Genomic DNA, 13,365 nt, shown 5'->3' with positions numbered 1-13,365 from the left:
TGATGATAGTAGCTGCTATTACTCATGACTACCCAAAACATTTCCACTCAAAATCCCCCTCTTCTGCTACACCTTTTCCAGGCACAACGCATTTCCACACATTTGTTCTTTCTTCATTTCAAACTGATCTACTTGGTACTACAGAATTAGACTTTCAGATAGAAGAGGAGCAATGGCCTTTGAAGATGCTGGTTAGATTCTTTTCAGCTTGTTTGGTTGTTTAAGTGAGTATATACTGATACTGTACTGACTCCTAACTCGCATTCAATGGCATTTTCCATTGTGATTATGCAGGTAATGAGCAAACCAATGGGTATTTATTTTCAGAATTGGTGTATCTATGGCATTGTGAGGGGAAAAGACTGTATAACAGATTTAGAAGCTGCTAAAAATAAAAAAAATACAGAATGGTGGTGGTTTTTTGTTGCTGTCTTCTTCCTCAGGAACGCTTTTCTCTTATAACTAGAGCCAAAAATCTCTTAAGAAGAGGATTAGTGGGAGATTTGGGGTACCCAGAAATTTTACTCCACAGGATAGATCTGTAAGCTCAAAAGACATTTCCTCGTTGCCAGTGACTGACAAGACTCATTCCTGAACAAATCTGCAGACTCGCTGACCTACTGTATTAGCAGCTCAGAGAGGTACAGCACGACAATGAGCACTGTTTGCCGCACATGGTTCATTCAAAATAACAAAAAATAAGATTTCACATAGCAACTCAAAAAGCACCTTAGTATGCAGCTGAACACAGAAAATATGATTTTCACATTATTGCAGTGTTCCTCCCATAATTTAAAATTAAACAGCTTGGTCACTTTAACAGCTTAAAACAAAGCAAAATAGTTTTTGTCAAACATTCAAGATGCAGTATAGTGTTTTGCTTCTAAGGGAATATGACAAGAGTCATTTCAAGTTATTCCGATCCATTAGAAACAATACCATAATTTCAGCTCCCTATCTGTATTACAGATACATTGTTTTTTTGATTTGACTGTTCTGAAGTTTCCATTTTTAGAAACTGAGCCTAGATGACTAAAAACGAGTGGAGATGACATTATGAAATAACTGCTCTAAATAGATACCATTAACTCCAATTTCTTCTCATCATTCATAACGCTATATTGATGGGAAAAAAAGGCAGGTACAGAACAGCATCATGACCTACCCCAGTCTCCAACAACCAAGCTGAATGCAGTCCATGGGTCTCCAACCCCGTACCTATCATTTAAAGTAATCCAGCAGCTCAAGGGCCAAGCTGACAAAGGAAGCTGTGCACATACAGAGTGCAAGTAAGTATGGCCATGCCAGACAGGAGGGTTGCAGAGATCCAGGTCCATGAGCAAAGTGCTTTCTACATCATGGATTTTTCAGGAAATGTAGAAATTATGGAGCCCTTCTTCCACATATAGCACTTCACAGCTTAGTAGTTAAGTCATTGTCTTTTATGTATCATGAGGCTTAGAATTCAAACTGAACTGCATGAAACAGCAAAGTATATCAATAGAAGAGTTAGCTTATAATGAAGAAGCAAGCAAGCACGGCTTGCCCTTCCAAAGGAAGACTGTAGACAAACACCCACAGCAAGGATATTTGGAATCAACAATTTGAGTTATCGTCTACAACCATGACTAAGGAGCCGAGAAAGGCAATACATATTCTGATCAGTCATTGAATCCAACAAGTAGGTCAAAGCACCTTCCCATCACAAAAGCTTTATACATGACTCCTCAAGGCCATACAACTTCTCCTATATGTTTGCACAGGAAGGCACAGTGCCCACATGTAACCTCTACCTCATGTCCCTATTGCACCCAACTACAGGTCAAACAAAACGTGACTTACGTGTGTTTTTCCTAAGTCAGATTCTGTTCAGAGCTAAACTCCTATTTTAAAAAAATCAACATTATCCCTAGAGATCAAACACAGAAAGAAAGCTCTAATCTGAGTAAGAGTAAGCAAACTATGAGGAAGGAAGTTTTAGCCCTCTAAAGCCAAGTTATTCTTCTCACAAAGATTAAAGCTGGCATGTATAGGACCTGTATAAAATGACTAAGCATTTAAGATCACAAAAGCCCGCTTTGTTCAACAGATGTAACCTACGCATTTACATTCTAATAGGACACTGAAAGGTAAATTAAACCCCTCATTTTTATACGGACCAGATTTTTTAGAATGTATTTTTGAGGTTATAATTTCAGATGTAAATACTATGCAAAGACCTAAACTTACCTGATTTTATTAAATGACGCTATTTCAAACATATTCCTACTTTTAGAAGTGAAATTAAAATTGAGTGGAGCTCAGCAGCTAAACACCAAGGAAGCACAAAACCAACCATTAGTCACTGGTCACTTCCACAGGTCAAGGGAGAATATTTTCTTCATTTTAGTTCATTTTAGTACTAAAAATTAAAATATTGAATGAAATTATGAATGGCATTAATTTAGAAACTAAAAACAATACTACGTTTTTTTGGATAAAACAGATTACTGAGGGATTATATGTATGTATATATATATATATTTGATATAATTTATATTTGATATAATTTATATATTATATCCCTCAATAATCTGGTTTATCCTATATATATATATATGTGTGTGTGTGTGTATTTATTTAATGAAAAGTTTCAGAAAGGTGAGGGTTCTGTACATGTTTAATTCCACTTTCTTTGAAAATGCAGCCAGACAATATCCTGAGTTAGAAAAAAACAAGCACTTTAAAAAGTCATAAGGCATGATTCACCACTGTCACAATGAAAACACACAGAACTTATCACTGTTATCATTCTCACCACCACTGACCACAGGCAGAAAGCGCTTTTCCTAGCTACAGCTATTTATATTAAGCAAGAATAGTACTTTCTTCTGAAAAAAATACTGAAAAGCAAAAAAGTAAAACCAGATTAATGCACAGAGCTCCAAAACATGTGCAGCATCTCAGGCAGTGTCTCAGCAGGTTGTTCACTCCACAAGACTCGACCTGTGCCCAAGTACTTCTTCAGTTGCTTCATGCTGGCAGCCCGAGATCCCACCATCATCCAACTCCACCCTCCAGCATTTTCAACTACCACACAGGGGAATCAAATGCTACCTCACATACATAAACACATGTTTTAGACTTTCAAATATATTGTTTCTGTTATTTTGATTCCCAAGGTTCTTCAACTTCTGCTGCATAACCTGTGTGCTAATTAAATCTCTCAAAATTCATCTACTGTTTCATCACACTAGCTCTGAAATTTGCCTAAACAGATTAAGATCTACTTCCTGCGCAGAAAATAATTTCTCCTACAAAAACTAAAGGGTGAGCACAACAGAGTTTAGAAAGCTCATTTTGTGCTTCCATGTTTCTCACTGCTTTCCACTATCCCTTAGATTTTGGTCTGATGTTGGACATAAAGCAGAAGTTCAACCAGCGTATCTCAATAATGTAGAGCTGGACATATATATAATATATATGTATATTTCCCACATTTTAAAAACTCAACTATCGTATCTGCTCTTCTTGCACCTATACAAACAATATCACCTTCTATTCAAATAAACTGCTTTAGGAAGTCACAGGTAAATGTGAAAGCCCAAGCAGGCTTTTCTAGATTATTCCAAAAGAAATCACTTGATTATAGATTTTAATCAAGTCAACCTGCATCAAAACTGAGGTAATTTCTAATTCCAAATATCCCTTCCCCCTTCCAATAAGCCAACCATGGATCACCATACCTCTTTTTTTTCTTGCTACAGAATAGTTTCAACTGCTTTCCAGTTTTGGACCTTAAGTCTGCATAGACTAACTCTGTTTGGGTTTTAACTATCAATTAAGATTTTGGTCAGCAATGTGATGCGCTATCTTGAGTTCCTTGCGCTGTTTCTTTCAGGTTCTCCACAAACTCCTATCAGCATTTTTGAGGTGAATGTCCATGCAATCAGATCTCAAGTCTTACTGATGTTTTAAAGATTCCAATATGCTTAATATTTTTTATTAAATCATACTCTGTCCGCATTCAGAGCAACCACGCTCAGTGAAATTTATCAAACTATTTCCTTTGGAAGCCTGAAACTTTATTCCAGCCATACACATCATTTACCTTTTTGCAGGATTTTGTTTTGCTGTACATGCATGTAAATTTGAACAACCAAAGAAGGTCTAGCTGCAAAAAACATCTAACATCTACATTACATACCATACCAGTGTATCTATTGCTTCTGTTCACCCATGTTCTGAGTTGTCAGACTCCATAATTACTATCTTAGAGGCTTCTGTTCTAATCATTTTTGCTAGAGATCTCTCCTCTTCCTCCAACTCTACATAGAACATAACATGCACCACTAAAAAAAAAACAAAACACAAGACCCCAATAATTGTAATAGGCTAATTCCCTCCCTAGAAGTAATTAAAGTAGATGTGTACAACTATGTTAAAACCAGTATTACAAACAATGCAAGGACTGCATACTTCAACACACAACTTCATTTGAAAACACAATTTTTTCTGTTTCTATAGTAATGTCCAAATCCACTTCTTCCATAATCTGGCAGCTTCCCAAATTCTGTGTAAACCAACGTTTTATTCTGCATTCTTAAGCAGTTAGCTGATATTTTTAGTCTCTGTTCAAAGTCTGCTACAGGACACTTAGCTTAAGTCTAGATTTCATTTGTCATGAACAAGCCAAGCTCTCCACTGCTTGAAAAACAAAGTTATGATATCCTACATAACAGAAAGACTTTAGATGATATACGACATGCTGCATATAAAGATACATAACATACTTCTCAGCTACATAGCTCAGGCTACGTAACATACTTCTCAGCACTTCAGTCTTCAAAAAAAGCCATCAGCTGAGCTCTACCATGATGCCTGGGAGCAGTGAGGCTGAAACTACAGTACATACCCCCAGGTCTTGCAGAGCCACTCACTGGCACCTCTTGTCTTGGTGTCTGAGTTCTAGCAACAAAGTACAAAATGTTAAAGCAATATCCAGCAACATTTCTGATCCAGTATGGGTTATAAAATGGAAAGCAATTGTACCACTGGCCCTGGAACCTGTACATTCACAGACTCAGGCATTTTTATCTGCACTTACGCTACTCACAAACAGCCAATGGTTGACATGGCATATTTGGAAGAAGCGAGGTTTGCAATTATGGGCAAGTTTCTGCAGATCAGCACTGAATTAACTGAGTTGACTAGCGACCACCTGCTGAGCCAAAACCACCAAGCAAGAGCACGGTGTACTCCTGGTATCCCAAGCCTCACAGGAGGAATAAAGTCCAAACTGTACTTTCTCATACCAAGTGCCATTATCATATTACCAGGAAGACTCTGTTTATCTGCACAAGAGCTACGCAACCACACACAACCTGATATATTCAAAATACCCTGTTGGCATTACCCTGAAAATGACTTTTCAAGTTCACAGTACGAATGCCAGCAACTTTACAGTGATCAGTCAAGCAAAGAGTGAATCCATTTAGCAACATGCCTACAACTAACCTCCTTGCTGAACACCTGGTGTGAGAATGTGGGAAAGAAGGATGGATGAAGCTACCCTTGTTTAAACAGGTGACTTACACAGTTCAAGGAACGGGACGCCTGAAGTGCAGTCTAAACTGGAACCATAGCGGAAGACAGGAAGACAGTGAGAAGAGGATAATCCTATGGTAGGCTTTAGATAAGTAGAAAACCACGACAGAACTGCTAGCGTAATGTTCTTAGTCACCACTTTACTGAGCAAAATATAAAACATTCTTCCTAATGGAGAAATAGGACGTGTAGTTTGGGTAAAACTAGTTTCAGGCTGTACAAAACAAACTGCACATAAAAAGCAGCACTGCAATTTATCTATACTTGATTCAGAGAATAAAATCCACTTCAAATAGTTAGTCCTCAATTTAACAATAACAGTAATGAAAGCTAAACCCATTTAAACAATTCTGTCACTGTTTATTTTTAGGGCACACGCAACACTAAATAAGATCTAACCAATATAATATTTAGATAAAATCTGCCCTTAAAGTTTCAAAACTCAAACTTGTAACCTTTTATGACCTACTAGGAAGCATCTACTGCCTCCAAAGCAACAATATCTAATATAAAAGCCACTTAAGAGATCTACTATGTCATTACTAGATGTGAACAACTACTTTCAAACAACTACTTTCAAGTATGAAGCACAGGAAGAGTACTATTAGGTCAAGAACCCCAGGTAAGCACCTTGAGAACTCACTAAGAAACGCAACCACTTCCACCAAACCAGGCTGCTGCACAAGCTTCACAAAAATATCAAATATCCCACTGGTTCTATGGGTCTCTTATCTTTTTATTTAATGTCTTAATAAAAGATATTTTAAAAAGTATTCTTACTTATATACATTAACTATGTATTTTATATACAGACCAGGACAACAACTCCTCACCCAATCCAGCCAAAAGATTGGACTCCCATGGCATAAGAGTTCTGATCTCAAGATCATACTTGCATAGCTGGGAGATAAGGAACAGACTTCCAAGAGAGCATGTATTTCAGTTTCAACCATGAGTGAGTAATTCATGGATGGGATCCCAGCTTCAGAGAAGAACTGGAGACTGACTTGCTATTCAGAAGGATTAACATTACATACTATCATGATACTTCATGCGATACCTTCCAGTACCTGTCAGCCATTTTCAAGCTTCAAAAGTTAATTCCCGATTCAAAAACAACACAAACCAAGCCAATGGAGAACTTCACATCAGTACACATCAGAAAGGAAAAAATAAAGCACAATTGAAGAACAAACTAGTTTTAAGGGAGAAGCATATGCATATAAATTATTAAGTACATTCATGTTCCTTCACTGTAATCCCTCGTGAAAATGCTGAGAAAAAGAAGCAAAGAATAATCTTTGGTTCAGGAGTTGCTGTGGATGTAGCCCTCCTAATGATGAGATACAAATATCATTTTACTTGCCTAAAATTGCCTTGGGTCACTGTTAGGGCACTACAGGATTACGTCAGAGACTGTGTTGAAAGAAAGTAAACTTGAAGCATTTAAATATGAACATTAAAACAAAAACTATCATCATTAACACAATTAACTACCTCAAGCCTAGAGGCCAATTTTCCAGTTACATATCTTCACAACAGGGCCTGTTTTTCACCAATGAAAGATACTTTAAACAAATGCTACTCAAAACATTAAACTCCAGTATATTAACTTTTGTTGAACGTGTGCTAAGTCCAGGGAAAACCAGCTACGGCGTCAAGAGTTGGCAATGCTTTTCTCCACATAGGATGTGGACAATTGGCTTAAGCAGGATCTTTTATTTTTCACATGAAGAAAAACTGTAACCTTCTTCAGATGAAAATAATTACTCAATTGATAAAGTACCACAAAAAAATGTAATATTAACATGACTGAAGCATCCAGAAGCATATATTTAATTTCCAGTAAGTTTCACGTTGTTACCTCTATTTCTTTCAAGATCTAGATGAACAAAGATTTCAATTACTGCATCAGTTACTTTTCTCTCCCATGATTATACCTAGAGTAGCTGTGTAAACTACACTTCAGAGCAACTACCTCTCTATTATCAATTTCAGCAGTATAGCAAAGCTCAACAACTCATCTGCAAGCCCACACTTGGCAAACACCAGTGACATTTTCATGGTTCTACCATAGATTCTTCTGATCCAAACTTTAAGATAGTCTCCATTTACCCCACTACCTTACTGAGAAAGAAAAGGACAAAAAAACGGGAACAGTGATTTGCAGAAACCAAATTATCCTATTAGCCACAGGTTTACTATGCAATGGTAATTTCAGTTATGGGCACTGATATTTGCTTAATCCCAAAGAATAAGAATTAAGAGTCGTATATACATAAGTATACATATATGTGTGTGTGTGTGTGTGTGTGTGTCTCTTCAGCATTCATTTGTGTAGAGGGAGAGAAGCTTTCTTAATAACTAATGCCTTGCCTACAGTAGCATGGAAGTTCAATGAAGAAAAAGCTGCTCCATTGTCTCTTTCCTATAGTTATCTTAACCTGAAACACAAATTGCTATTCTGTCTTGCGCTTAAGGACATCTAATAACTGTACTTATTTGAAGTGGTGATATTAGAACATTACAAATAAAAAAAAGCCTTCAACTTCAAAACAACTGGTTTGAATTTAACTGGTGTCTTCTATATCACCATCTAATATTCCAGTAAAAGCTATTCTGGGAAGAGAGAGGGCCAAATCTGGATCAAAACTGCTTTGGCCATTCCATTATAGGAACAATGCTATTATTCAGGCATCAGGAAATAGGAAGCGTCACAAAAATTACTTCCTTACCTACATTTGTTAGAAATAAAGGAAAGATCATCTTGATCTCTGGTATAAATGCTTATGATGCCAAAATATTGGATGGCTTTAATCCAGGATATCAAAATAGTTCTGCCTTTTGAAGTCTGAATTATTGTTATTTTTAAACACTGATATCCCCCACAAGTCTAAGATCAGCAATATTGCTGCCCTTCTCCTCACTCCAACAGTCCTACCTACAAGCATAACAACAGATCCACGTATTTATTACTCAAACCTGGGCTATGCAGTTGCTCTGCGTGTATTTTAGTTTCCTGACTAATGTTGGCAACTGTTCAGGAGCTATTTTTGACAAGTAAGAGATATTAGGAACCCATGACAGCCAAACTAATTAAAGTATTTTTCTCACATCCTTAAAGCTGATCTTTGCTTTAAGAATCTTCTAGGGAAAAAGAGTTAGATATAAGCTGAGTATCTTATTCGGTGTCAGTATTTTTCTCATGTATCACCATAGTTACCACTAAATAAAACAAAGCATTTGAAGAAAACAATATTGAGATCAAACCATACAGAAATCACTTATACATTCCTTGTGCACAAAACATCACATGCCACGTAAAAGACACTACACAGGAAATGCATCCCCTTGGATTAACACAGACTGTTTTACATAACATCAGAACCTACAGATTTTATCCAGGTAACACAAGCAGGAATACAACTTGCAACTAGGAATATGTGTTTACAAGTCACACATTTTGTTTGATCATCTCAAAAAGGGTGAGTTGTTTGTTTTTTTGCCTTGCTATAATTGAATTATCCTTTGTCATAAAACACTGCTTCACATTCTGTTGCTGTTACATTTATGCCATCAGATAGCACATAGATTCCTTCTAAGAAAAACATATGTTGTCACATTCAACCACTTTTTAAGTTGCCAGCTCTAAAATACAAATGTAGGCTATAAATGTCTATGAATAAGGAATAACAAGGTGTTTGTTTTCTTTAAAGGGAAGGAGTAGACTCACACATTGCAGGTTTATCCTACGGTATCGTAAGTTTTTTGCCCCCTTTTTCTTGCTTCTTTAGCATCTTGAAATTAGCACACAGCATTCATAATTTCTCATCCATTCATGAACAACATTAACCAAATACTGGCAGCAACAGCTTCCTAAGAACTACAGAATCCTGAAATTTGCTTAAAACACCAAATAAACGCAGTATTTTGCTACAGAACAAATCCATCTGCGGCATCTTAAGAAGGAAGAAAAGGGAGCACGACGATAGGAGCAGAGTCAGTGTGCTGCTTTCATTCATGTAGTAGTAGTGATGTCAGTGTCTGCAATGCAAGTTGCACTGACCTGTAGAGGCTCAGAGCTGGAGTGTTTTCATAGATCATTTGCAAAAAGAAAAAAAGAACCTCTGACAAATTACCAAAATATTTACAACAAAATAGGACATAACCAGTTCAAGGAAGGCTGGAATGAGATAGGGAAGGAGCAGGTGTCTTAAGAACAGAAAAACATCTATCCATCAGAACCACACGCAGCTTCCACAACAAGCACATTTGTGGAACAGTCTAAATCAGGCTGCAGAGCCAAAGACAAACAGATCTCTCACAGTGATGAGAAAAACAACAGGATTATACCTACAGCCTCAGCTCACACTGTACAGCAGTGGGAAATGTTCTTCAAAACTAACAAAAGAACCTCAATCAAGTTGCTTCCCCAAGACTTGAACACTGCTAAGAACTATAAAATTGCTGGAATAGCACATTGTTTAATAAGCTGCAGCAAGATGGCCTGTGTTTGAAAACAGGCATTTTTTCCAAGCCCTCCATTATTACTGCAGCAGTCCTTCAGTTCACCAATCAATTTTCTATATAGCACTACCACTGTACACATTACAAACATCATTTTCAGAATCTGGACATCATGCATTAGAATGATGAAAATAAGCAGGGGAACAAAGACAAAATCCTGGCCCACAGGACACAATAATATTCCAAATTGTGTAAAACAGCTTTAGATCTGGAGGGGTGAGGTGGGGGAAAGGGAGCATTCTTCTTTAATTTGCAAGAGTGAAGAAATATTGTACCTCGCTGCTCTAAGCCACTAGAAAATGGTGCTTGTATTTCTGTAAAAATCAAGCTGATGACGTGTGCGACTGCGGTCATTATTAGGGCGATCACGTTGTTTTCATTCATTCATTCAGGATTTGCTGGAGGATGTCAGCTTCTGCAGCAGCAGCTGGCTAGACCTGGATGGGGGGGGGCCAAATTCCTCACAGCGCATAGAGAACACAGGGTGGATTTCTTGATGGGCCAGCTACGATTTCCTACCCTGCACTCTCACTGCATCAGGTTGTGTGTGCTGTTAGTGTGGCTCAGGCAAGCTCCAACAAGTTTAACGACGGAAAAGTCATTCAGCAGTAATTTATAGCCCAATTTATTAAGGGCAAAAGAGCCCACAAAGGCTATAACCACTTTCTAAAATTAAAATTCCCCCTCAAACAACAACAACAACAAAAAAAAGCCATGTGTGATAATGAAATACTTCACAGCTTTGCAGCATTTTTCCTTCCTTGCAGGTAACCATCCACATCCCTCTCTCTTCAACACAGTGAGTGCAGACCTTCACACACTGCACCACTACAATGTTTTGCACCAGACTCTGGTAATTATTTACAGCGTGCATCATCAGCTTCAGTGTTAGCAGTATCCATGTGCACTGCATTTTTTGTTTCCTGTTAGCATTTTCTAAGCATCAAAGAGGGGGGGCGTGGAAAAGGAAATCTACGTTTAGAGCTCAAAGCAGTAGGGAAAACAGGATCTTGAAATTCTTCATTAGAGCTTGAATGAAGTGAAAGCACTGAAGAGCAGCTCCGTATTGAAGCGTGCAAAAACTCCTCGGGAAGATCAGACATTCGTGAAGTTACAAAGTATTTCTATTCCAATGTTAACACTGGAAATTCCGGCCATCTGCCTAAACACAGACACAACATTGCAGGTTAACTCCGCACATAGGTGGCAGTGACATCTTGCTCCTCTGCAAAACGCTGCCCATGCTTTAGGACCATCCCCGGTCACGTTGATCAGCCTCAGTTACAACTACTACGGATTGTAGGGATTTACTACACATTTAAGGCTGAAAGGGGGGGAGGGTTGGCAAGAAGATAACAGATCCCACCGCTACAAAACACGTCGGCAACCACTACAGACCGCAGTTTGGCACAGGAACTGCACGCAGCGAGGATGGAGGAAGGGAGCAGAAGCGGGGGGTGCTGAGCCACACGGAGAGCACCCAGGAAGAGGCGATGGGTGATACCCGATAACACAGCGGGGCTGCTCCACTGCAGCCTCATTCAGCTGCCGGGGGAGAGAGGTAAGATGGCCACGGCCACTTGAACGCTCTCAGCACATCAGCAGACAACCTGACCCAGGTTAAGTCGCACTTAATAGCGGCCAATTCAACATTTTGAACTTTTACAGGCCCACTCCGGCTACAGGGCCGGGGCTCCCACAGCCTCCAAGATACGGTATTAAGTATCACGAGGAGACAGACAGGCGGTACTATTTGCTTTTAAGCGCTTCAATATGGGAATTTCCTTTTTAGCGTGGAGTAAACATTACATAATTTTAACCCTTCGAACGCTAAATAAAATTAAATACTTGAGAAACCGAGCCGTGCAGAAGGGCAGAGCGCTCCAGGTTCGGTTCCAACACACAAACTCGGTTGGGACAGCTCGGACCCAGCAGCAGCACATAACGCTACACCTGCAGCAGGCATTAGCTCCGGCAGCCCCCAGCCAACCCCCATCCCCGCTGTAGGGGGCGGCTCCGAGGGGACAGGGAGCGCCTCCCGCCCCCTCCCAGCGGGATGAGGCGCGTTCTCGCCCTCCAGCCCGGTCACGGCACCTGCCCCCTCTGCGGGGTGCGGACATTAAGGACCGTGAGGGTGAACCCCCCCCACCCCCACCCCAAGGCAAGAAGCGGGCTTTGTCCTTCTCGGTGCGTTACCTCTGTACACCGGGGAGCTGGGGCTGCGTCTCTCAGGTGAGCTGCTCCTCCTGCTGCCGCCGCTGTCCGGCGAGCGCCGCTGCCGACCCTTCACCCTGCCCGCCTCGGCCGCGCCGCCTCCCGCCGACAACGGCGGCGTGGCGCTGGGGGGCGGAGGGCTGCCGCCTCGCCCCCCTCCCGGCCCGGTGTTGCTGCCCACCGAGGCGGAGGGGGAGCGGGTCGGGCTGTGCTGGTTGCCCCGTAGGAGCTGGTAGGGGACGGTGGCTCGGATGGGCTGCAGGAGGCGGCTGCTCCCCGCCGCGCCGCCCCCGTTGCCGGGGCCCCCGGCCGTGCCGCCACCGGCGGTGGGGGACCCGGCGGCGCCGCGCCTCATCCTCTGCGGCGGGGGCTGGTGGTGGGACGGGGGGGTCTGCGAGGAACTGGACGACGAGGACATGGCGGGGGGCGCGGCCCCGAGCGGCTCACGCTGTCCGGCGGGGGAAGGAGCCGAGCGCTGCCCCCGGCGCCCCGCATGCACCGGCCGCGGGGGAGGAAGGGAGGGAGGGAGGAGGGCGGGACGGGAGCGGCGCTTCCCGGCCCGGGGGAGTCTCCGCGCCGCCGCCCGGCTGCCCCCGGAGCTTCTTATCGGCGGCCGCTCCCACGCCACGCTCCGGCCATCGCTGCCCGCCCCAGCGTCGTGGGCACCGGGGGCGCTGCCGAGTCCCGCGGCCGCTCACATCGTACGGCGCTGCCGGCTCACAGCGGAGGGCGGCGGGGCGCGACGAGACGCGGCGGGACGGGACGGGAGAGGGAGGCGTTCGCAGCCAGCTCCGGCTCCGGCTTCCGTCCCCCACCAGCGACCGAGAGCCGCCCCGGCACCATCCGCCGCCCGCGCCGCCCCACCGCCGAATGGCAGCGCGCAGCCCCGGCGCCCGGCCGCGACGGGTAGGGGCGGGGGGCACGCACGCCCCCTGGGCAGCGCCGCCGCGACAGAGCTGCCTCTATTGCTCAGAGCTGCCGTCACTCTGCGCTCTCAACCAATCGAAGGGCGGCAATGCGCAGCGGGGGGCGGGGCGT

General features: G+C 42.3%; 1 protein-coding gene across 3 annotated transcripts in view; it reads right to left on the bottom strand.

Annotated features, from left to right (window-relative positions):
* Nucleotides 1-13,197, bottom strand: part of GLCCI1 (glucocorticoid induced 1) — a 49,307-nt gene extending 36,110 nt beyond the window's left edge. For all 3 annotated transcript variants that reach the window (XR_001553077.2, XM_015853592.2, XM_015853591.2), the window contains exon 1: nucleotides 12,310-13,197. Coding sequence is in view for 2 of the 3 variants with exons in the window: in XM_015853592.2 (XP_015709078.1) it covers nucleotides 12,310-12,745 (436 nt within the window). In the remaining variant the exon portion in view is untranslated. The remainder of the gene's footprint in view (nucleotides 1-12,309) is intronic.
* Between the last annotated feature and the right edge of the window lie 168 nt (nucleotides 13,198-13,365).

Source organism: Coturnix japonica, chromosome 2 (genome assembly GCF_001577835.2).
Source record: "Coturnix japonica isolate 7356 chromosome 2, Coturnix japonica 2.1, whole genome shotgun sequence".
NCBI lineage: Eukaryota > Metazoa > Chordata > Aves > Galliformes > Phasianidae > Coturnix > Coturnix japonica.
This window is presented reverse-complemented; position numbering and strand designations above follow the sequence as displayed.